Below are 23,457 nucleotides of genomic sequence, written 5' to 3' on the forward strand. Positions count from 1 at the left end.
TCTGCTTGATTTAAGGGACTTCTGTGTGACAATAGACGCTATTGACAATAGAGATATTTTTTGCCAGCAAAATTTCGCTAGTGTGAAAGCACCTTAAGACTAAAGTATTCTGCTTTGTATTCAATGTACATGTACTTCAGTTGTGACTGAATATACAGTATATTGTTTATATGTCACAATAGAGTGATGCAGTCGGATTACGGAAGTAAAAACTCCATTCATTTTCTCCATAGGGAGAACTTATAAACCTTTAAAGACAGACCTTCTGTGACCTACGAGGTTGTTAATCGATGGTATTTGATTCTGTTGAAGCCATCAGTCTGCATTATGTCAAAATAATAGTGTTTAACAATGGAATTTGTGGTGGAAAACTACATGACCTGTTATGCTGTACAGAAAATGCCACCAATCAGAGCAAAACACGCCAATAGATGTCTTTAGCTCCGCCCACTCTCACAAAGCACTGCGAATGATGTAATCGAATATCCCTACGCTTTTATATATATATATATATAGTATATACAGTATGTATATACATAGAGTATATATATATATATATATATATCAACATTTATAATTTTATATTTCTCGATCATTTTTAATTTGATTATGCTGTTCTTAATGCTTCATGGGATTGTAGTTCTTTCTGTCACTATAGCTGTGAAGTTTTCAAATACTTTTGTGCTTAAAGTCAAAGTTTGTAATGTTATTATTCACCTTATAACTGGCTGGCTTGGTTCATGGCTTATAGCACTTCACAGTCCTTCCAGAAAAACGCTGAGTTTTTTTGTGATTGTTGCGGGCAAAAATCCTTGATTATGCGGCCCGTTTTCTTTAAAAATGCGATGGAATATGCGGGATATTTATGCAATTTTATGCGATGAAATTGCGGGAACTTGCAAAAACTGCGGTTTGATGAAAAAGAGAAAAAAAGTGATTCCCCAACACCCTGTTCTCACTAGGCTACTACCTTAATGTAAAGAGTCATTTCTTATTACTTCCTATGATAAGAAAGCATACAACATCATAGAAAGTGCTGGGAATATTTAATTTCTCATCTTGTTTTATTTCAGACTGTAACGAGTGTAAATAAGGTGTGGCCCCTTTAAGAGCTGCGCGCTCCCTGTTGAACTGTCTGCAGTTTTATATTGTATGTGCGCCTCGAACACCCCATGTGTGCCGGTAATTTCTGTTTGATGCTACTTCTTTTATCTTATTTTGTTTATTAAGTTACGATGTCACGGTAGAACGTGTGACAGACAGTTATACGAGTTCGATTTGGGAATAAAGAGCGAGTTGTGAGATGCCAATCGCGTCCGTGAGTCTCTCTGCAATAACTTCAGCTGTGAGCTATCCTTTCACGTAATTGCGTCACTTCATAACGTTCCCATGGAAACAGGGGGAAATGGCTGCTCTTGTGTGAAGCAAACGCAACATTTTTCATCTTTCTGCTAAGATATATGTGACTCTTTTGCAATGAAAATGCGAGGATTATGAAATCATGCAAGCCCCGCATATTTTGCACGGAAATTGGCAATTTATGCGACGAAAGTGCGGCGTATTTAAAAATGCGGCCCCCGCATGAATATGCGGACTTTGGCTGCTTATGCATTGAATTCAGCGATCGCATAATCGCGTTTTTCTGGAGGGACTGACTTTAACAAAGACTTTTTAAAAATTCCTATGGGAATTAATGGTAAAAACCCTTCAGGAACAAGCGCCGCTATTCTGATAAAACTTTATAACTTGCAACTGCGAGTTTAATTCTGATAAGAAAAAAAAAGAGATTGTCAAATATAAACTTTTTTCTTGCAATTTTGGGTTTATTTTGTACTTCTCACAATTCTGATTTTATTTCTCACAATTCTGACTTTATTTCTCGTTTTCCTCAGAATTGTTAAATGTAAACTCAGTTGCGAGTCATAAAGTCCAAATTGTAAGAAATAAACTCACAATTGCGAGAAAAAAGTGAGAATTGTGAGACAAAAAGTCGCAATTACCTTTTTTTTATCCCATAGGAAAGAGATTGCAGAAACGCACAAGAAAAGCATGGCATGAAAAAGAGCAAAGGATGGCAAAGGAAGGCACTATTTAAAGGGACAGCTCACCTAAAAGAAGTGTTCTATCGTCATGTTGTCCACAACCCACATGGCTTTTTTATTCTTAGACATAAAAAACATAAGTTTAGCATAATGTCTGACCTGCTCTCTTCCATACAATAAAATTAGCTCTAGAATGCACAAAAATGCACCATAAAAGAAGTCCGCACGACATGAGCGCTTCATTTCAAGTCCGAACAGCTTAGAGACTGAATATCTTGCTTGACTACTGTGGTCACCATTGACTTTCATTCTATAGGCAAGAGCAGTCTGGACGTTCTGCTATAAATAACTCCAAGAAAGTCATAGAGGTTTGGAACAACATCAGTAAATGATATTGATTTTTAGGTGATCTGCTCCTGTAAGGCAGCTGGGATAGATGTGCCTGTGTTCATGTGATGACCATTACTGTAAGTGTGTGTGTGTGTGTGTGCGTGTTTGTCTGTACTCTGTAGTGTACAAAGCGATTATCTGTTCGTAAAACTGGGATTGTTCCTCTGTTCTTCACTCCTCTCTGTTCTGCTTCAGGAGAGTTTGTGTTTTTGAGCATTTCTCCTGTCCTCTCAGGACGTCACTCTGTCTTAGAGTGGTTGTTGTTATATGTAGCGTAACCATTCTGAGCTGGTCCGTTTTTCTTTATCTCTCCATTTTTCATCTCCTCTTCCTCCTCTGACTCGGTCTCGTCTCTATCGGACCTCTCGTCTTCAACCGACGACTGTGGAGTAAGAACAGGAGAGAATCACAAAAACGGAAAGCCAATGGGAGGAATGTTCATCCCAAATAGAAACTTCTGTTTCAGGGAACAAAACGTGTGATATTCAAAAATGATTTTCACACAGCTCACGGACCGACTGTCCAGTTCCTAAAAAAAGTTTCTTATTAAGTGCTTGAGAGTATAATTGTATCTGTAGTGTGTTATTCAAAATTACATTTAAAGTTAATGTATTTTAAACATACTAAATTCAAACTACATCATTACAAATGTGTAATTTCATCATCACTGTCTTTGTTTAATTTTCTTTCTCACTCTGAACTACAGGCTGAGAAAGCGAAATAAATAAAACAAGAGATTCAAAACTTCCCCCACATAAGAATTCTTCTTCATAAGTCACAGAAGAAATGATCCTACAATATAATTATTTAAATTATAATAAAGATAATAATAAAAATAAGGAGTTTCAGTCGTGGATGCTGTTTGGTCAATCCAGTGTTTCAGCTGTGCTGAGGCCAAATATAGTAACAGTTGTGATGCAAACAATCTAAATTATGTCATTTCTTTTAATATATATACAGTGCTTATCATAAGTGAACACACCCATGCTAAAGTTGATTAAAAAGAGTACAAAAATCATCTTTTGGAAATTGATCTTAATGCCTTAATTAAAAAATGAGGATAAATCCAACCTTTAAGGACACGTATTTTCTTTGTGAATGCATAATGTATCATAAATAAATAAATGTTCTTCCTTAAAATTTCCATAGAGGCAGCAGATTTTTATTTTTAAAAGGGCAGTTCTTTCATGGATACAGGATACTATGCGTCCTGATAAAGTTCTCTTGGCTTTTGGAATTAAAAAAGCCCCACATCATCACATTCCCTTCACCATACCTAGAGATTGGCATGATGTTATTTCAGTTAGCCTAATAGCTGGTATGATTTGCATTGAGAGATGATTTTAGGGAAAGTGCCCCATGCCAATCTCTAGGAATGGTGAAGGGTGTGTGATGATGTGGGATTTTTTCATTCCAAAGGCCAAGGGAACTTTATCAGTTTACATTACCTTACACTATTTTCATGAGATAAACGGAAACACTGTTTAACTGTTACTGATAAAACGGTGTAAAAGTGCTGATGAATTCACACAGACGTACATTACAGCTCAAGAAGCGGAAGGCCAGGCGTATGATCAGAGCTGCCCAGAAGATGTGCAGACACAGCAGGACCATCAGCAGCCCGTTAAAGAAATAATATCCAAAGAAAGGGGGGTACAGGGTCACGGGATACACCCACGTGCAGTACATGATCCTGTGAGAAAGACAGAAACACATGAGTTATATGCAGGGCTTGACATTACGTTTTTTTCACCTTTGTCGCCATTGGCTTTTGGCTTGCTTAGTTCGGAACATTTAATTTTATATTTAACAATAACAATATTATTAAGACAACACTGGCCCCTCTCACACAACAATCCCGGCAAATTACCGTAAAACTGGCAGAACAACTTGTGATGGATTTTAATAGATAAGATAATAAACTATCTTTTAAACTAACCAAGATTCTAACATCTAAGCTTTACTTCCCCTTTTAGGCCTGACATTCTAACACTTTGATACACAATGTACAAAAAACGCTCTGTTCTTTTTTGATTGATTTTTGATTTGAAGTACTGATGATGATATCAAAAATATACTGTCTGCATATTATTAAGACATTATTTTCCTGTTATCTCTGTAAAGCTGCTTTGAAACAATCTGTATTGTAAAAAGCGCTATATAAATAAAGGTGACGGCTTGACTTGACATTTTTTCCTCAGTAACCACTCAGCATTTTCACTGGCCACAATTTAGCTGTTGGGAAATTACCCTTCATTAGGGGTGTGACGATACACTTAGCTCACGAGATGAGATGATACATGAGAACAAGACGAGACAATGTTTTAATGCTATTTTTAAGAAATCTTCAATGATGATACATGATTGGAAAAATGGTCTTTTATTCGACTGAACGTTACAAAATGCAAAACAATGCGGGTGCATTTTGAAATGTTTTAACTAATCTAGGGCTGTCACTAATTATTATTTTGGTAATTGACTAATCGGTTGATTATTTTGACGATTAATCAAGTAACTGGATAATATTGTTTTCTGTGGTAGTAAAAATAGAACCATAGCTTTTAAAGGGGTCCTATTTATGAAGTCTTGATAGAGTTTTTGAGGTAGTATACTAGAATATGCTTTCATGCTTGATTCTTCAAAAAACATAATTTTTCACATATTTTATATTATTACAGCACCTCTCTCCCCAGTCTGGCCCGAACACGCCGCTTAGTTTCGATTTACATGAAGCCCCTCCATCCGAAATGTGAACTGTGCTGTGATTGATTAGCTGGCCCAGTGTCTTGTGATTGGCACCACTAAGTGCGTGTTCGGGAAATGTCACGCCCCTTACCATAACCGCGAGCTCTACTCGGATGTAAATATTAAGGATGCCAACTTCAAACCAATTCAAGCCTGATTCAGACTTAACAATGTTAACAAACAAGAGGATCATGCGGAACAGACTTTGCAAGCACAGATTTCACAGGACGTTTCAGAGTGGTGTGATTGTTTTTTTGTAATTTACAATCATGATACTTGTGGGGAAACTATAGTAATACAAACAGTAACAGTAAAACCTAAGGAGCGGTGAACCATCTTACAAAAGTGTCTCTTTAACATAGCGACAACACTGGCCCCTTTCACAGAACAATCCCGGCAAATTACCGTAAAACTGGCAGAACAACTTGTGATGGATTTTAATAGATAAGATAATAAACTATCTTTTAAACTAACCAAGATTCTAACATCTAAGCTTTACTTCCCCTTTTAGGCCTGACATTCTAACACTTTGATACACAATGTACAAAAACCGTTCTGTTCTTTTTTGATTGATTTTTGATTTGAAGTACTGATGATGATATCAAAAATATACTGTCTGCATTGTGCCATGCCATATTGAGTAATCAACAGAACTCTTAACCCTTATTTTTTTTGATGATTCGAGATGATTTTGCTTATGCCAGTAACAGAGTGTAAAAAGGTGGAGGCTTGATTTACCAATTGAACCAATCATATTGATAGAAGGTGACATGTTAAACACGATGATCTTATTTTGTTATGTCTACATTTATCCTATAAAACCTGATGCATTCTTCTTTTTGGGTGAGATGCTCCGAGAATTGCTCAAGTACTCTCCCAGCCGTGATTAAAACATTTAAAGGACATTTGCTGAAGTCTGTTTGATTATTATTGCTGGGAAGCAAGTTAGTTAGGGGGACAAGTTAGGGATTGCGAACTCGAAGCCAGTAGACGACTGTAGACGCAGAGCTATAAAGATATTATTGGGAGTCGATTGTAGACGCCCCAGATATATTTATTAAGTGTCGACTGTAGATGCTTGGGTGTCGATTGGAGACGCCCCAGGTAATTAGGAGTCAGGTACGTAGGAAAATCCTACCACATACTTTACCGGTAAATTCAAAAATGTGCTGATCACACAAGGAACAGCGTTCTGTTTTTTTACGGGTAATAGACCAATCACACATCAGTTCCTAAATACTAGTAAACTCTGTGATGATGTCATTAACTGGAAGTTTATGCCTTGTTCCAGGAGAAGTCTAGTTATTTCATCATATGTGACAGTATCACTAACTTTTGTTGACAAATCTCCTTATCTGCCCGGACAAGGAGAAGTGCTTTAGTTTCAGAATCACTCCAATTTGAAGACATTTGTAAACAGTGATGAGTAAACACGTCATAATTTTATGAACGGCCCAGAGCCGTTGCTCTTTCAACGGCTTCTGATTGGCCCATATAACTTCTTACATCAGCGCGTTCTGTAATCGTAATCTTTATTCCGTGTTCACACCTCGCATATAACTGGTAATGTTAAAAATTCCCGTATTTTTGAAGAGGTCCTGTTCACACATGATCTGTTACTGGTAATTTACCAGTAAAGACTGTGTGTGTGAAAGGGGCTACTGTCTTCTCTAATGCAGCTCAACCAGGCCTCGCACCCTGTTTTTGCATATTCTGTGGGTGGGGATTATTTAAATGAGTAACATTATGACTTCACAAAGCCCAGAAAAAAATGTGTTGTAGTCCAAACGAGTCATTCATTGTAGTTCTTGAAAAGTGAATTCTGTTAAATAAATATCTCCCTTTGGTGTGGACTTTGAGCTTTGTAACCTTTTAGATATTTTTTATTCTCAAACAGAAACATGACACACTAACTAAAGTTAAAAAAAGTGAACAAGCATAATAGGACCCCTTTAAAATGGCTTAAAATAAAGTATCAAAAGCAAGTAATTACATTATATAAACATAATCATCTTTTTTACATTATTTATTATAACAAATGCCTGCAGCGGCCTGGTGATTGTTGTTACACTTTACAGCATTATCAAATCCTTGTTTAATATCGGCCAAACAACATTTAATTCAAATGTCCACTTAATATTTACTATCTGGACATTTCTTTACGATAGAAATGCTACAGCCACAGTCATTTCTTGAACAAGAACATGTGGACATCAAAACATGCAAACTCAGAGCAAGGGTTTATAGTTTATTTTGAAAGCGATGAACAACAATTTGCATATTTAGAAAAAATATGAATGTATTCTCCTTTGTTGGCTTAGGGTTATAAATGATGGTGAAATGACAGATGTTGCGTTTCCAGATGAAAATTATAAGCAACCCAAACTCAGAGTATACAGAGAGAGTTTATCAACCGAGCTGCTGAGACGCATGTAAATGATAACAGTGCAACACTTCGAGTCATACTTTATGCGTTTTATTGGAAACCTAAACAAACAGCACATGCAGAGACTGGATTTGTGTGGAGCAGCATTTACTGTGAACCACTCTGAGCCGCTGGAATAGAGCTTAGATTCTCTGCCCGAGCCCGAGCCGACCCGACCCGCGGGCCGGGCCGATATTTTCCGCCACTATGGTCGGGTCGGGTCGGGCCCTTGATCAAGCACGTCACGTGTCACGCACAGCGTCTCCTCCACTCGCACGCTGTGCTGTATTGTGTAGCTTAAGTGCAACATGGAGCTTGAAGAAGTAAAGAAAAAATTAAAACAGGAGAATTAACTTTGAGCAAGTATGAAGGAAAGTCGGAGGTATGGAAATATTTTAAACTCGTGGGCTGTGACAACATATGTGTTGGCTTTGTTGAGTCCAAGTGCGGCGCGCTGCTAGAGTCTGTATGTGTTGTAGCCATTAAATAAGCACATTTAGTTTCATATTTATTAAAATATTATATTGTTATTTTTTTCCATCTATGTTGATTATGAAAGTGAACAGAGTAGATAGGAGGATGCGCAATATCAGGAGACATGGAGTGGTTCAGGCATGATTTTGACCACTTCATTATGTTTTGTTTTGTAGAAAGCCTTTCTTTAAAGTGAATTTCGTTTTGTATAAAGAGTATCTTAATTTTAATACATTTTTCATCAACCAATTGCTTGAAGAAGAAGAAGCATTAATAAGAAGCAAATATAGCAGGCAATATTCATGACATGGAGGCGCCGGCGAGCCGTGTTCACCATAGCACGTGAACTGGAGCATCTCATCATAAAATTAAATCAATTCTTGGCACGCTTGTCACCGAATTTACTAATAGTTCAATTTAATAAAATTAAAACTATCATTGTGATAATTAAAATAATAGAATATTAAATATTAAGTGGCCATTTTTTGCACATTTATTAATAATATATATATATATATATATATATATATATATATATATATATATATATATATATATATATATAATTGCGCAGCTCCACACTGTCAATGGTCTAGCACCCATTCACAGGGATTAAAGTGAAAAAAATTCTTCTGACTGAAATTTTTTTTCAGGCCAAGTCATATTCCTTTAACTTTATTTAAATAGTCGAGACCAATATCGTTTTAAGGGGAGATGTTTTAAACCGCTTTAATATTGCCAGTTTGCATATTTTAAAAGCTATTTTAATCTATGAAAAAAAATTACTTAGCTTGACAAATAATCAACCATCTACATAACTTTTCAGTGCATGTTTTTATTTATCTTATAAGACCAAACAATGCTAAATTATATTAATATCTAGTTTGTTTAATGGCAAATCGTTTTGGCTGAGGGCAAAGTGAAGTTTCATAACTTTATATATTTAGGCTATTTAACTTTAACTCTGTAGCCTATTAGAGAGCTGACTAATGTTTGACTGAATTGTTTGCTTTATTTCTCATTGTATAGCTTCTTATAGCCTACATATTAGGCTACTTATACTTTTATGGATATTATTAATTAAAACGTCTCGGTTACGTATGTAACCCTAGTTCCCTGATAGGGAACGAGACGCTGCGTCAAACGCTGCGGGAACGCCCCTGCGTTGTGCGTCATGAAGCACGTATGGAATCAGCCCAATGGAGAGATGAAACGTCATAGGCGGGTGACGTCATCGACCAGGAAACTATAAAGCACCCCAAAAACACAAGCGCATTAGCTTCTGATAGGCTTGAAGGAAGCGCTAACGGGAGTGCCGGGAGTATGGCGGAGCGACGCAGCGTCTCGTTCCCTATCAGGGAACTAGGGTTACATACGTAACCGAGACGTTCCCTTTCAAGGGAACTTCGAGCTGCGTCAAACGCTGCGGGAACGCGAATACCCACGTCGCCATAGGACCAAATGACCGTCATGTGAGACTAGCGCACAGAGGACGAGAGCACCTGTGCCCCAGGGGTAGAGCTTAAGTCTAGGTCATAGAACTTAATAAAAGTATGCGGTGAAGACCATCCAGCCGCATCACAAACATCACTCAGGGAAACCCCCGACAAAAGAGCTTTAGAAGCAGCCATACTCCTGGTAGAGTGAGCTCGGACAACCAAAGGTGAAGGCTGGCCAGCCGACTCATAAGCAAGTGAGATAGCCTCAACCACCCACTTGCTCATTCTCTGTTTAGACGCCGGACACCCTTTCCTGGGTGGCCCGAAACATACAAAAAGTTGTTCTGATTTCCTCCACAGGGCAGCTCTGTGGACATAAGCGTCTAATGCCCTAACAGGGCAGAGTGAATTAAGTTTCTCCTGGTCCGATGACATAAATGGAGGAGGACAGAAAGCCTGCAGAACCGTAGGTCTAACAATATTAGTAGGAACCTTAGGAACGTAACCTGGTCTAGGATGCAGAAAAGCTTTAACCATGCCAGGTGCAAATTCCAGGCACGAGGGTGAAACCGACAGAGCCTGCAAATCTCCGATTCTTTTTAGTGAAGAGATAGCAAGCAAAAAGATAGTCTTAAAAGTGAGAAACTTCTCGGGAACTTCTTCGATAGGTTCAAAAGGAGCTAGGGAAAGACCTTCTAATACAATGGCCAGATCCCAAGTCGGCACCCTCGTACGAACTGCTGGCCTCAGCCTCAAAGTGCCACGGAGGAAACGAGTTATAAGCGGGTGTCTCCCAAGAGAAACTCCACTGAAAGGGACGTGGTAAGCAGCTAGTGCCGCCACATACACCTTTAGTGTGGAGGGGGATAACCCTGTGGAGAAGCGCTCCTGCAGGAATTCCAGCACTGCACCCACTGGGCAGTTAACTGGGTCCTGCAGGTGTTCTCCACACCAAGAAGTGAAAAGTTTCCACTTCAAGGCATAAAGCTTCCTCGTGGATGGAGCTCTGGAGTTAAGAATGGTCTCAACAACCTCGGTTGAGAGACCGGAGTCTATGAGCTGGGCCCCCTCAGAGGCCAAGCCCACAGTTTCCACAATTCTGGGCGGGGGTGAAGTATCGTGCCCCCCGCCTGGGAGAGTAGATCCCTCCTGACCGGGAGCTCCAAAGGAGAACCGTCCAGGAGAGAAATCAGGTCCGCAAACCATACTCGGGCCGGCCAGAACGGGGCTACTAGTAGTAGACTGACCCCATCCCGGCGGACCCTCTCCAGAACTCCTGGTAACAGAGCAATCGGGGGAAAGGCGTACAGACGTGACCTCGGCCACGGCTGCACCATAGCATCCAACCCCAGGGGGGCTGGAAGAGTGATGGAGAACCACCGATGACAATGAGTGGTCTCCTTGGAAGCGAATAGGTCCACCTCGGCGCGACCGAAACTCAACCAAAGGAGCTCCACCACCTCGGGGTGGAGTCTCCATTCCCCTGGCCTCGGCCCCTGCCTCGACAGGGAGTCTGCTACCACATTCAAATACCCAGGGAGATACATTGCTCTCAGAGATAGTAGCTTCCCTTGGGACCACAGGAGGATCTGACGGGCCAACTTGTAAAGCCGGCGAGACCGCAGGCCCCCCTGATGATTTATATAAGAGACCACCGACGTGTTGTCTGATTGAACTAACACATGATGGCCTCTCAGGTCTGTTAGGAAGTGTTTCAGAGCCTGAAACACAGCCAACATCTCTAGACAATTTATGTGCCACGAAAGATGATGATCCTGCCACAGACCTTGGGCTGGGCGACCACTCATGACCGCCCCCCACCCTGTGAGGGAAGCATCCGTCGTTAGCGTTATGCGACGACAAAGAGCCCCCAGCACAGGACCTTTGGATAGGAACCAAGTTTCTCTCCACATGACCAGAGCACGAAGGCAGCGCCGCGTGACTTTGAACGTGCGGAGCGGATTTCCCCTCGGGGAGAATCCCTTGGTCCTGAGCCACCACTGTAGCGGTCTCATGTACAACAGGCCGCAAGGTATAACGTTGGACGCTGCTGCCATCAGACCCAACAGTCTCTGAAACTGCTTGACAGTGAGTAGCTGGCCTAGCTTCACTTGTTTCACAGCTGAGAGAATCGAAGCGATGCGGGTCGGAGAGAGTCGCGCCCGCATCGATACCGAATCCCAAACGACACCCAGAAAAGTGGTCTTCTGGGAAGGAGATAATACACTTTTCTTTGCGTTCAGCCTCAACCCCAACTTTCTGATATGAGCGAGGACGACATCTCGATGCCGAACCGCCATCTGCTCGGTCTGAGCTAAAATCAACCAATCGTCGATGTAATTGAGAATACGAATGCCCTGAAGCCTCAGAGGCACTAGTGCTGCATCCATGCATTTCGTTAAAGTGCGGGGAGATAAAGCTAGGCCAAACGGAAGAACCCTGTACTGGTACGCCTCGCCCCCGAAGGCGAACCTCAGGAACTTCCTGTGTTGTGGAAGGATGGACACATGGAAGTATGCGTCCTTCAGATCTATCGTGACAAACCAGTCCTCGGACCTGATTTGAGACACGATCTGCTTGATAGTGAGCATCTTGAATTTTAGCTTCCCTACCGAGCGATTCAATATGCGCAGGTCTAAAATTGGACGCAACCCCCCATCCTTCTTTGGAACGATGAAATATCGGCTGTAATAACCTGACTCCAAACTGGGAGGAGGAACCCGTTCTATAGCCTCTTTTTGAAGGAGCGTTTTCACCTCTTGTTCCAATACCAGAGCCTGCTCGGGGCCCACCACTGTGTGCAGAACCCCTCTGAATTTTGGTGGACGACACCTGAACTGGATAGCATAACCCTTTTCTACTGTCTGCAGGACCCAATGAGATATTTTTGGAAGGCTTTTCCACTCTGCCAGAAATTCTACTAAGGGTACCAGCCTCTCGAGACTGGCCTCTGGTGTAACTTGAGCAGCAGACGCAGCGCCCTGTAACGGCGCACCGGCAGGGAACAACTGGTCTGACCGCTCTGAGACCCTCCTCAGAGGGAGCGAGCGTCCCTCGGGAAAGCGCTCGCTGGGATCGTCTGTGCCCCGGCATAAAGGCGGGGTTGGCAGAACGAGCCCCTGAGGGCACCGAGGAGGAATGGGCACCGTAAAAAGAGGTGAACACCTTTCCGCCTCGGTGGGGACCACCCTCAGCATCCTGAACGGCTTGGCGTCAGGACTTCTTCTTAGCCGAAGCCTTCTTAGCCAATATAACTGTCCTCAGATCAGTTCTACTGGGAGAAGGCTTCGGCTGAGAGTGTCGCGGCTGAGCCCACTGTCCAGCAGGGGGAGCACGAGACGCGACACTCTGCCTCTGCTGCGCTCTATGTGATGAGCTCGAAGACGGCCGGGGCTGCTCCCGCCCAGCAGCCCCAGGGACATGAACTTTAAGGGGAAGAAACTTTTTAAAAGCTGCAGTTTGTTTCTTTTCTTCTTGGAATTTATCGATAACTGAATTCACAGCATCACCAAACAACCCCATGGGAGAAAGAGGAGCATCTAAAAGAAAAGCTTTTTCTCTCTCTTTAATATTAGTCGAAGTGTTTCTTAAAGGCTTGGTGGGTAATGCCGGTGCCTTAAAAGATGATGCTGCTTCGGGGGAGAGATGGCTCGCAAGCGTCTCTTCCACACGAGGCAAAGCACCATAACCATGAGCCTTGGCTCCCATAATATTAGCGTATGTTGAAGTCTGGGGACTAAACACTCTATATGACACCGGTTTTCTCCATGATTTCGACACCTCGGTGTGGAGATCATGGAAAAACGGCAGGCACCGGCGTGGAGGCTGCACACGTGACGGCAAAAATCTCTCATCCAACTTTGATTTAGAAACAGACTCCTGTCTAGTCACTGGCCATTCAATATTAAGTTTTTCAACAGCTCTTGTTAACACCTCCATAAGCTCATCACACTCAGGAGTGTGGGGTGGCGAATCCTCCACATCTCCCTCAACACTAACAACATCAAGTTCCTCAGAACTGGATAGCTGCAGCATTGGTGCCTCAGCCCGAGCGGAAGAAACCGCAGCGCGTGCTTCCGAACCCGGGACTGAGGCACTGGATCTCACAGGTGAAGGGAGAGATAAGGCAGAGCCCGTCTCAAACCCCGCTGTGAGATCCATCTGCGATCCCCACGATAAGCGCCGCCGCTCTGCCTCGGCAGAAGCGGGACCCGAACCGCGGGGAGCGCGCACCGAACCGCTCTCCTCAAAGAGCGATCGGCGGGAGCGGAGCGTCCTTAACGGCAAACGCTCGCAATGCTCACAGTCTGCTCCCTCGAGAGCAAACTGGGCATGCTGAACTCCCAAACAAACAACACAAAGATCATGTGTATCCCCGCTCGTTAAATAACGCGAGCAGGGAGGAACACACTTTCTAAACTGCTGTTCGTCCGCCATAATCTCTCAATATATATATATATAGGGATAAATTGTTTGTGTGGTGCAGGGTATGTAAGACAGACAATATCACACAGGGACAGATTCACATGTAGCGCGACTGAAAGCACAGAAGCTAATGCGCTTGTGTTTTTGGGGTGCTTTATAGTTTCCTGGTCGATGACGTCACCCGCCTATGACGTTTCATCTCTCCATTGGGCTGATTCCATACGTGCTTCATGACGCACAACGCAGGGGCGTTCCCGCAGCGTTTGACGCAGCTCGAAGTTCCCTTGAAAGGGAACTGACATTTAACAAAAAGCAACAGGGTTGTGTAATGTTATATATTCTAAAATATATAAAATATTCTTTATATATTTTACTATGCATTCTCTTGTATGTGTACATGCATAATAAAATAAAATGATACAACCCTGTCTCTGTTTGTTAAGTTTGTCAGTTTTAATGATCAATAATGTTTCATATTTTTAAAATGAAAACAAAAAGAAGCAGGGTTGTGTTTTATATTGCGTGTTGTTATAAATATATGGAGTGAAGATAATCAATGTGCGTTGTCTGAACCACATTTGTGTGGCCATATAGGCCTAATATGTTTATGATAATATGTTCATTTATAAATGAAAAGAGGTGTTTTGTATATATTTCGTTTTATTGTTGATGAAAAGAGGCAGAGTTGTATTTTATACCATATTTCATTTTATTGTTGCCTAAAATATACATAAAGAGATAACGATACTCGGTTACTAACGTAACCTCGGTTCTCTCTAGAGAGGGAACGAGTATTGCGTAAGTTTAGCTTACGCTACGGGAAAGATTCATCTTCTCGAGATACTGAAGCCAAAAAATTATCCTTAATTTTGTATAACTTGTCAACGCAGTGCAGCAGCTAGCAGACCTAGAGCAGGCCATCTCGCGTGCTCATTGGCTGCCCTGCGGGCAACTGCTGCAGCCTACCAGTGCGCCCCGCGTGACGTCACGCCCAATGAAGGGCGCCCGCGCCTTTATAGCGTCACAGCCCACCAGATAGGCGTGGCTTAGCGTATAAAATAGGGGCTGTAGGCTGAATTCTCTGGTTTTTCGACGACTGAAGCGAAGTCGCTCGTGGCGTGAGCACGGCCGGTTACGCAATACTCGTTCCCTCTCTAGAGAGAACCGAGGTTACGTTAGTAACCGAGTATCGTTCTCTTACGAGAGGTTCTCTCGTATTGCGTAAGTTTAGCTTACGCTACGGGAACACTTTGTCAACGCCGTGCGCGCCAAGCATCCACATGAGACCCCGAGCTTAAGGGGAACCCCATAAGTGGAAGAAATAAGGTGGCCAGCCACGCGGGCCATCACTTGTACATAAGCACACATAGGGAATACAGAGCAGCGCGCCGGTCTGTATAGTCATATGGCACATACCCTACTTAGTGCAGCTCAACCAGGAGAGCTGAGTCATGAACGTGATCTGAGCAGGAGATCTGGGCAGAATACACCTCTTTTCAGACTGACAACAGTTTAGCCTGCAAGGCAGGAACTTCTAGGTTATAAAACCTGACAAAGGTAGACGGGGAGCTCCAGCCCGCCGCTACACATATGTCATGGATAGAAATTCCACTGGACCATGCCCACGACGAGGCCACACCTCTCGTGGAATGAGCCCTGATGCCCAGAGGGCATTGCAGGCCTTTTGACGCGTAAGCTGCCGCTATAGCTGCCGCTATAGCGTCCACTATCCATCTGGACAGGCTCTGTTTCGAGGAGGCAAGCCCCTTGGCGCGCCCACCAAACGAAACGAAAAGCTGTTCCGAACGCCTGAAGGAGGCGGAGCGCGTAATGTAAACCCTCAGCGCTCTGACAGGGCAGAGGAGATTCACATCACTTTCGCTGTCAGATGCTGGCAGAGCTGACAGCGAAATAACTTGCGCTCTGAATGGAGTGCCCATCACTTTAGGGACATAACCATGTCTAGGTCTGAGGATGACTTTAGAGTCATTTGGTCCGAACTCAAGACACGACGCGCTGACAGTCAGCGCGTGCAGATCCCCTACACGTTTTACTGACGACAGTGCAGTCAGAAAAATGGCTTTTAGTGATAGATATTTCAACTCCACGGAGTCTAGTGGTTCAAATGGAAAAGCTTTCAGGGCCTCGAGGACCAGTGAAAGATCCCACATGGGAACCGACGGGGGGCGCGGCGGATTCATCCTTCTAGCTCCTCTAAGGAAGCGGATGACCAACTCATGTCTTCCCAGTGACTGGCCGTGCGTCGATTCCGCGAATGCTGCTAGGGCCGCCACGTAAACTTTGAGCGTGGATAAGGGATCTTCCCTTATCCAACAGCTCTTGTAGGAAAGTGAGCAGATGCGCCACCCCGCATGTCCGCGGGTCCAGACCTCTGTCGGTGCACCATCCAGAGAACACCGACCATTTAGACGCGTAGAGCCTTCTCGTGGAAGGGGCTCTAGACTGCGTGATCGTGTTCATCACTCCTTCTGGCAGGGCAACGAGTACCCGTTGATCAACCATGCATGCAGAGACCAGCACTCTGGATGGGGATGCCAGATCGTGCCGCGAGCTTGAGAGAGGAGATCTGCCTTCACCGGAATCGGCCACGGAGCTGTATGTGACAGCCGTGCCAGTTCCGGGAACCAAGTCTGATTCTCCCAACGCGGGGCTATGAGGAGCACCGAGTGGCGCGTTTCCCTGATCCTCTTGATCACCTGTGGCAACAGAGAGACCGGAGGGAAAGCATATAGCGGGAGGCTGGGCCAAACCTGGGCCAGCGCGTCCTCGTCCTTCGAGAAGAACATCGGGCATTGAGCGTTGTCTTTTGACGCAAACAGGTCGACTTCCGCTCTGCCGAATAGGCGCCACAGTTTCTGGACCGTTTGGGGGTGCAGGGACCATTCCCCTGGGGGAACATTGTCCCTGGACAGTCTGTCTGGGCCGTCGTTCAAATGGCCAGGCACATGCGCCGCCCTCAGCGAGCGCAGGTTCGTCTGTGACCAAATAAGGAGGCGTTCCGTCAGATTGCAGAGATTTCTGGATCTGACACCGCCCTGACGGTTTACATAGGATACCACAGATGTGTTGTCCGAGCGGACAAGAACATGCTGGTCCTGTATAAACGGGAGGAAGCACTTCAGCGCGTTCTCGACCGCTATCATTTCCAGACAGTTTATGTGAAAACCCTTCTCCTGGTCTGACCACTGGCCAAAGGCCGGTCTGCCCTCGAACAGCGCGCCCCAACCCGAGTTGGACGCGTCTGTCGAGATGACCTTCCGATAAGAGATGGTTCCTATCATTACTCCATGCTGGTACCAATCGGCCACTAACCAGGGCTGCAGAGCTGTTATGCAGGTCTGAGTCACTCTGATTTTCTGGCCGCCAGACACCCAGGCTCGGCGAGTGCGCGAGCGTTCAACCAGCGTTGGAGCGGGCGCATGCGCAGTAGGCCCAACTGGAGCACCGCTGCAGCTGATGCCATACAGCCCAACATCCTTTGAAATGTTTTCAAAGGGAGAAAGCTGCCCTTCTGGAAAGATGCGGCTAGGTGGCGAACACGGCGCGCGCGCTGTGTCGATAAACGAGCCGTCATGGTCACCGAGTCCAGTTCTATTCCTAAAAAGGAAATTGACTGGCTGGGCAGTAATGAGCTCTTGGTCCAGTTGACCGTGAGACCCAAGCTTTCCAGATGACTGAGAAGCACTGTTCTGTGAGATAGTAGTTCTGTCTCTGACTGTGCCAATATCAGCCAATCGTCCAGATAGTTCATTATGCGCAGCCCCTGACTTCTCAGGGGGGCGAGCGCCGCGTCCATGCACTTTGTAAATGTACGGGGTGCTAGGGACAGGCCGAACGGCAGGACGGTGTATTGATATGCCTGACCGTCGAAGGCGAATCTCAAAAATTGCCTGTGACGGGGTACTATCTGAATCTGAAAATAGGCATCCTTCAGATCTAGAGAAATAAACCAGTCCCTCGGGCGAACGTGCGCGAGGATTTTTCTGGTCGTAAGCATTTTGAACGGTCTTTTTACAAGCACTTTGTTCAAATATCTCAGATCTAGGATAGGTCTGAAGGCTCCGTCCTTCTTGGGTACGAGAAAATATCGGCTGTAAAAGCCTGACTCGCTCAGAGAAGGCGGCACCTTTTCTATAGCCCCTTTGCACAGCAGCTTTGCTATTTCTGCGTGAAGTAGGTGTGCTACTTCCGCATTCACTATCGTCGCGGTCCGGGCTTGAAAGCGGGGAGGACGGCGAACGAATTGAAGTGCATAGCCCTGCTTTATTGTGCTCAACACCCATTCTGAAATCCCTGGGATAGTTTCCCACGCAGCTATGTGAGCCGCCAGGGGGCGAATGGCCTCCGGGTTCAGACCGCCGCCATTTGCGGGCTTGTGAAACTGAACCGGAGCCGAGAGCGCGGCGCGCGCGCTCTCGGTTCTGGGCAATGGCCGCTCGCTGACAGCCGAGACCGGCTGACTTATGTGAGATGTCCCGATCATAAGGGATGGGGAACATACTTTTGCCACACTTTGACGCGCGAGCAGCGCTCTGGGCGGGAGAGCTCTCTGTAAGCGTGAGCGCGCGCACGCGGGCACGAGATTTACAACTGTATCTGACGCCCCGATCATAGTAGATGGGGAGCGTTTTATTAACGCCCTGTGTCTCGTGATAACACTTAAACGCACAGGCGGGACCCGGGGGAAGGTTTGTGTTAGCAAGCGTGAGCGCTCTCTGGCGGGCACGAGACTTACGTTCATAAGCTTTTTTGATCGTGTAACAGAGCGGGCAGATAGTGGGCACAGACCTGTGGACACATTTCTTACATTCAACACTCGAGCGGCTTTTCTGCGCTTTATGAGAGTGTGCTCTGTGAGTGACACGGGATTTTGAGTGCTTATGTGTAGGGGTGAACACTGGGGCGTGGGCACATTCACTACACTTAAAACACTGACGGCGTGAGCCGGACCAGACATTATACTCTTTTTGAGATTTCTCTGGGTCGCCGTGAAAACGGCGTTTGTGTGCAGGCGAGAGGGTGAATAAACCGGCTCGTTGGCTGCTAGTTGAACCACTGCAGTAGCCTGTTCGAAGGGGACTGACAGGGAAATGAACTTTGACGGCGGTCCGGCCGCAGCGGGACACGCGCGTCTTTTCTCTCCCGCTGTTAGGAGGGCTTCGCGTGCTCAGACTTCAGCGTGAGCCTTTGCCGAGGCCCTCTGGGGGGCGGCGGTCTGCGACGGCTGTCTGAGCGCGATCTAGGGCGGCCGCCCTGACGTCGCTGCGAAGGCTGATGCTGTGCTGGACGCTGGGTGCTGGTTCGCACAGGAGGCTGGCTTTGTCTCTCGCGAGAGCGGCCTGTGGCGGAACTCGAGCGTCGCGGCAGGAAGAGGTTCATGGCCTGCGTGGTCTTTTGCACCATAGAGAAGCGGTCAACAATCCCGTTCACCGCTGGGCCGAAGAGACCAGTGGGGGAAAGCGGCGCGTTCAGAAAGGTGGCTCGCTCAGTTTCCCTCATATCCGCGAGCGTTAACCAGAGGTGCCTCTCCGTCACGGTTAACGCGGCCATGGCTCGTCCGATGGCCTGGGCTGCAGCTTTGGTGGCGCGGAGAGAAAGATCCGTCGCGCTTCTCAAATCCGTAACCGCAGCTGGGTCCCGGCCCTTCTCATCCCATTCACGGAGGAGGTCGGCTTGCAGGATCTGAAGCACAGCCATCGAGTGTAGAGCAGACGCGGCCTGGCCGGAGGCGGCATAAGCGCGGCCGACCAAGGCGGAAGTGGCTCTGCAGGCTTTAGACGGGAGGGCTGACCGTGACCGCCATCTCGCGGAGGGCGGGCAAAGGTGCGCTGCGACCGCCTCTTCCACAGGGGGAATCGCTGTGTACCCTTTCTCGGCGGCGCCGTCCACTCGGGAGAGCGACGCGGAGGCCTGTGACTGAAGTCCAGCCGAAAAAGGCGAATTCCACGACTTCGTCAGCTCCGCATGAAGTTCCGGCAGGAATGGAGCGGGCCTGGTTTCTGAAACTGCGCGGCGGCGACTTTGAAGGAAGCAGCCGTCGAGCCTGTTCGGCGCGGGTTCCTTCGGCAGCGACCACTCGAGCCCGAGACGGTCGACAGCTTGCGTCAGCAGGCGCATAAGTTCCGCGTCAGCTCCAGCGCGGGTACGGGCGGATTCCTGGATTGACGAGGAGGCGGAGTGAAGCGACCATTCCTCGCTGTCTGATGCCAGGATAGAGCAGCAGTCTTTTGTGGCGTGTCCCACGGACTCATCCTCCGAAGTGACGGCAGTGAGGCTCGCAAGCGGCAGCTGCGCGTCAGTGAGGAGAGGTGGGGAAGGCGAGAGCGAGGCTCGAGGGAGGTTCTCCGGCGAGCGCGTCGCTGTGGCCACAGGTTCCGGCTGTCTCAGGGAACGGCGCTTCTTTCTGCGCGGTCCCACAGGAGGCGGAGTGACTGCTGTGGTGTTGAACGCTTCGAGTCGAGCCCGCAGGGTCGACAGCGGAAGCTCCTCACAGAGCTCGCAGCCCCCGGACGCGAGGGCGAGCTCTGCGTGTTCCAGGCCCAGGCAGAGAGCGCAGATCAGGTGGCGGTCTCCGGCGCTGAGCGGGGCTTTACACGAGCCGCAGGAAGTGCGAGGCATCTTTAAAAAGACGCTCGCTGCTCTTTTAGAATGATTTGCAAAAAAGGATACGTCGCCGGATAGCGTAGCTCGCACGGATGGCTGAAGGTGGCGAAGACGGCCGGCTTCCTCAGCGCTGTCCTAAGCTGGCTGTTCGCTGTTCGACGGCGGCGGTGGCTTCTCTCAAATCCAGCGATGCGAAGAGCTCGCTGAAGAGTCGAAAAATCAGAGAATTCAGCCTACAGCCCCTATTTTATACGCTAAGCCACGCCTATCTGGTGGGCTGTGACGCTATAAAGGCGCGGGCGCCCTTCATTGGGCGTGACGTCACGCCGGGCGCACTGGTAGGCTGCAGCAGTTGCCCGCAGGGCAGCTAATGAGCACGCGAGATGGCCTGCTCTAGGTCTGCTAGCTGCTGCACTGCGTTGACAAGTTATACAAAATTAAGGATAATTTTTTGGCTTCAGTATCTCGAGAAGATGAATCTTTCCCGTAGCGTAAGCTAAACTTACGCAATACGAGAGAACCTCTCGTAAGATAACCGGAGTAGCCAGAGCGAGATGAGTGACGAAACCAAGATCGGCGCGGATCCGTTTGCAGAATAACCGGACTCGCGTCCTCGGGAGTTCGTTCTCCCGAGTCGAACTTGCCAAGTCCGAACTATCAAGGACGCAAGTCCGAGGTTTGCGTAGCCTATTGGTATTGAGAAACGGCCAATATTGACCCGCGTTCTGTTTTCTATCATGCGCCGTGCACGTTTGCGTTGACGTAATATGCACGCAAACGCACCAGGGTTCGATAGAATTAAGTTGAACGTGAAACCAGACCAACGCTGCGGGGGGCGCAGGGAACAAACTCGCTCGGATTCGGACCGCAGCAAACCAGCTGTAGCCTGACATGCACTTCTCCAAAACTAAGATTAATTGAGTGAACACGGAGCAGTTTTTCCGTGAGCGGGAATTGAAAACCCGGACTGGACCATAAGCGAAGTGATTACAAAATGCTTAGAGTGGATAGAGGAACGTGCTTTCGCTCCGATCCAGACTTTATCACATCCCCCTCAGCAGGGTGAATACTCCTCGTCTTGCCTTAATTTAAGACCTATTCAAACTAAAATTAAGACATTTATCACACTATTTGAGAAATGAAAGCCTATTTACGGCCTTAACATTATGAAAAGTGAATTTAAGACATTAAGGACAGACGGGAACCCTGCAATTGACGGAAATCCGTCATAAGCCGCCTTTCCACTGCACACGACAAACGACAGACGTCGGACCGGAAGTCATTCATTTCCAATGGAGAGTCGTACGGGAGCTGCTGGGAGTTCCGATCATATGCGTATGCGGAAAATTCGGATCCGATTTGAGCTTTGGATCCGTTGAAATATCTGAACTTCTGCGGCTAGACCGAATGCGACCGGCCGACCGGATGTGATGTATTCCAATGTAATCCAATCAAATCAGTGTGCGCAAGTTGAGAATTATTCATACTCTTTTTTAAAACTTGATCCGAAACACTTAATACTTTTAAAAAAGACATTGATAATAAAATTCAATTATGAATTTAATATATATATTATTGGTTTTAATGTTGTATTCCTTTTCCCTCCTAAAATATTGGCGGCCATTTTTGATGTTTTCATTCATTCATTCATTCATTCAACCATGGTAAATGCACAGAGAATAAAGGCTCTTGTTGTTGCACTCATTTACTGGAGACGCAAAAAGAAATACTCCAAATCAGTGTGGGTAAAACACTACCTGGCACGGAGGAAACATCTCGGCGAGTATCACCGTTTAGTGCAAGAGATGCGTCTAAACCAAAACGGGGAAGATTTCCGTGAGTATTTTCGGGTCTCACGAGAGGAATTTGATGAGATTCTCCAGGCTGTTGGCCCAAAAATTACCAGGGAGGATACTTCATTCCGGGAGTCCATCAGCCCAGCCGAGCGCCTTGCAATTTGTCTCAGGTACAAACTTAAATCAGTAATATAGAAACATATATAAATATGTATATATAGGCATATGTGTGCATGTATATGTATGTGTGTATGTATGAAAAACATTTATTTCATAATGTGATTTCCCCTCCACTTTTTTTTAATGAAAGTTCAAAAGGATAAACGATGCAGATTTTTTTAAACATTTTTTATCATATTTACCAGGGGTACCATTCATTCTGAGCACGACTGTATATATACTATATGCCCACAATTTATATTTTTACTGCCCACAATTCTTTTGTTGGTAAATTTGCTGTTTGCTATAAATGACTACTGTACACACCCAAATCAAGTCTACATGAAATAGTATAACATGACAGGTCATCAAATAGGCCTATAACACTTGCTTGTCTGAAAAAAAATATATAATTATAATTTATAATTATGTATTATTTGTAAATATAATTTATTCTCAAAAAAAATTATAGCATTGTTCGTTATGTTAACCAAGTGTAATAATACAACTGCATTGAAATACTAGCTAGATGGTAATTTAGGCGGGACAAAGATTTGCTTTCATTCTGCACATTTGGCAATCAAAACCCACCTGGCAGACCGACAATCTCGCTAACTCTCTTCCAAGCTTCATTTTTCCTGCTGACGTTTCTGTATGATTCAAGAGTAATATCATAAAGAATGGGGTATTCGGAGACTGCGAGAATCAACTTCTCTCCCATGTTGCCGCGTACGATAGGAATGAAAGTTCCATGCGACTGACAATAGGGGGCGAAATGCGACAATCGTATGCGAATGTCGTGTGCAGTGGAAAGGCGGCTATAGACTCGCTGCAATTAACGGAAATCCGTCGTAGCGACGGAGAACTTTAATCCCTGCATTCAGCACCTGCGTTAAAAAATGATCTGTCGTCGCCCCTGGTTATAACGGCCCACATAT

General features: G+C 45.7%; 1 protein-coding gene across 2 annotated transcripts in view; it reads right to left on the reverse strand.

Moving 5' to 3' along the window:
• Nucleotides 1-828: 828 nt before the first annotated feature.
• cers2b (ceramide synthase 2b) overlaps nucleotides 829-23,457 on the reverse strand; it is a 58,332-nt gene continuing 35,703 nt past the window's right edge. For both annotated transcript variants that reach the window (XM_077206959.1, XM_077206967.1), the window contains exons 10-11: nucleotides 3,972-4,125; nucleotides 829-2,814 (exon numbers count right to left, since the gene is read on the reverse strand). In XM_077206959.1, the coding sequence (XP_077063074.1) occupies nucleotides 2,671-2,814; nucleotides 3,972-4,125 (298 nt within the window). In that variant the 3' untranslated portion in view covers nucleotides 829-2,670. The remainder of the gene's footprint in view (nucleotides 2,815-3,971; nucleotides 4,126-23,457) is intronic.

Source organism: Siphateles boraxobius, unplaced genomic scaffold, assembly GCF_051911475.1.
Source record: "Siphateles boraxobius isolate OS27281-9 unplaced genomic scaffold, OSU_SipBor_1 12, whole genome shotgun sequence".
Taxonomy (NCBI): domain Eukaryota; kingdom Metazoa; phylum Chordata; class Actinopteri; order Cypriniformes; family Leuciscidae; genus Siphateles; species Siphateles boraxobius.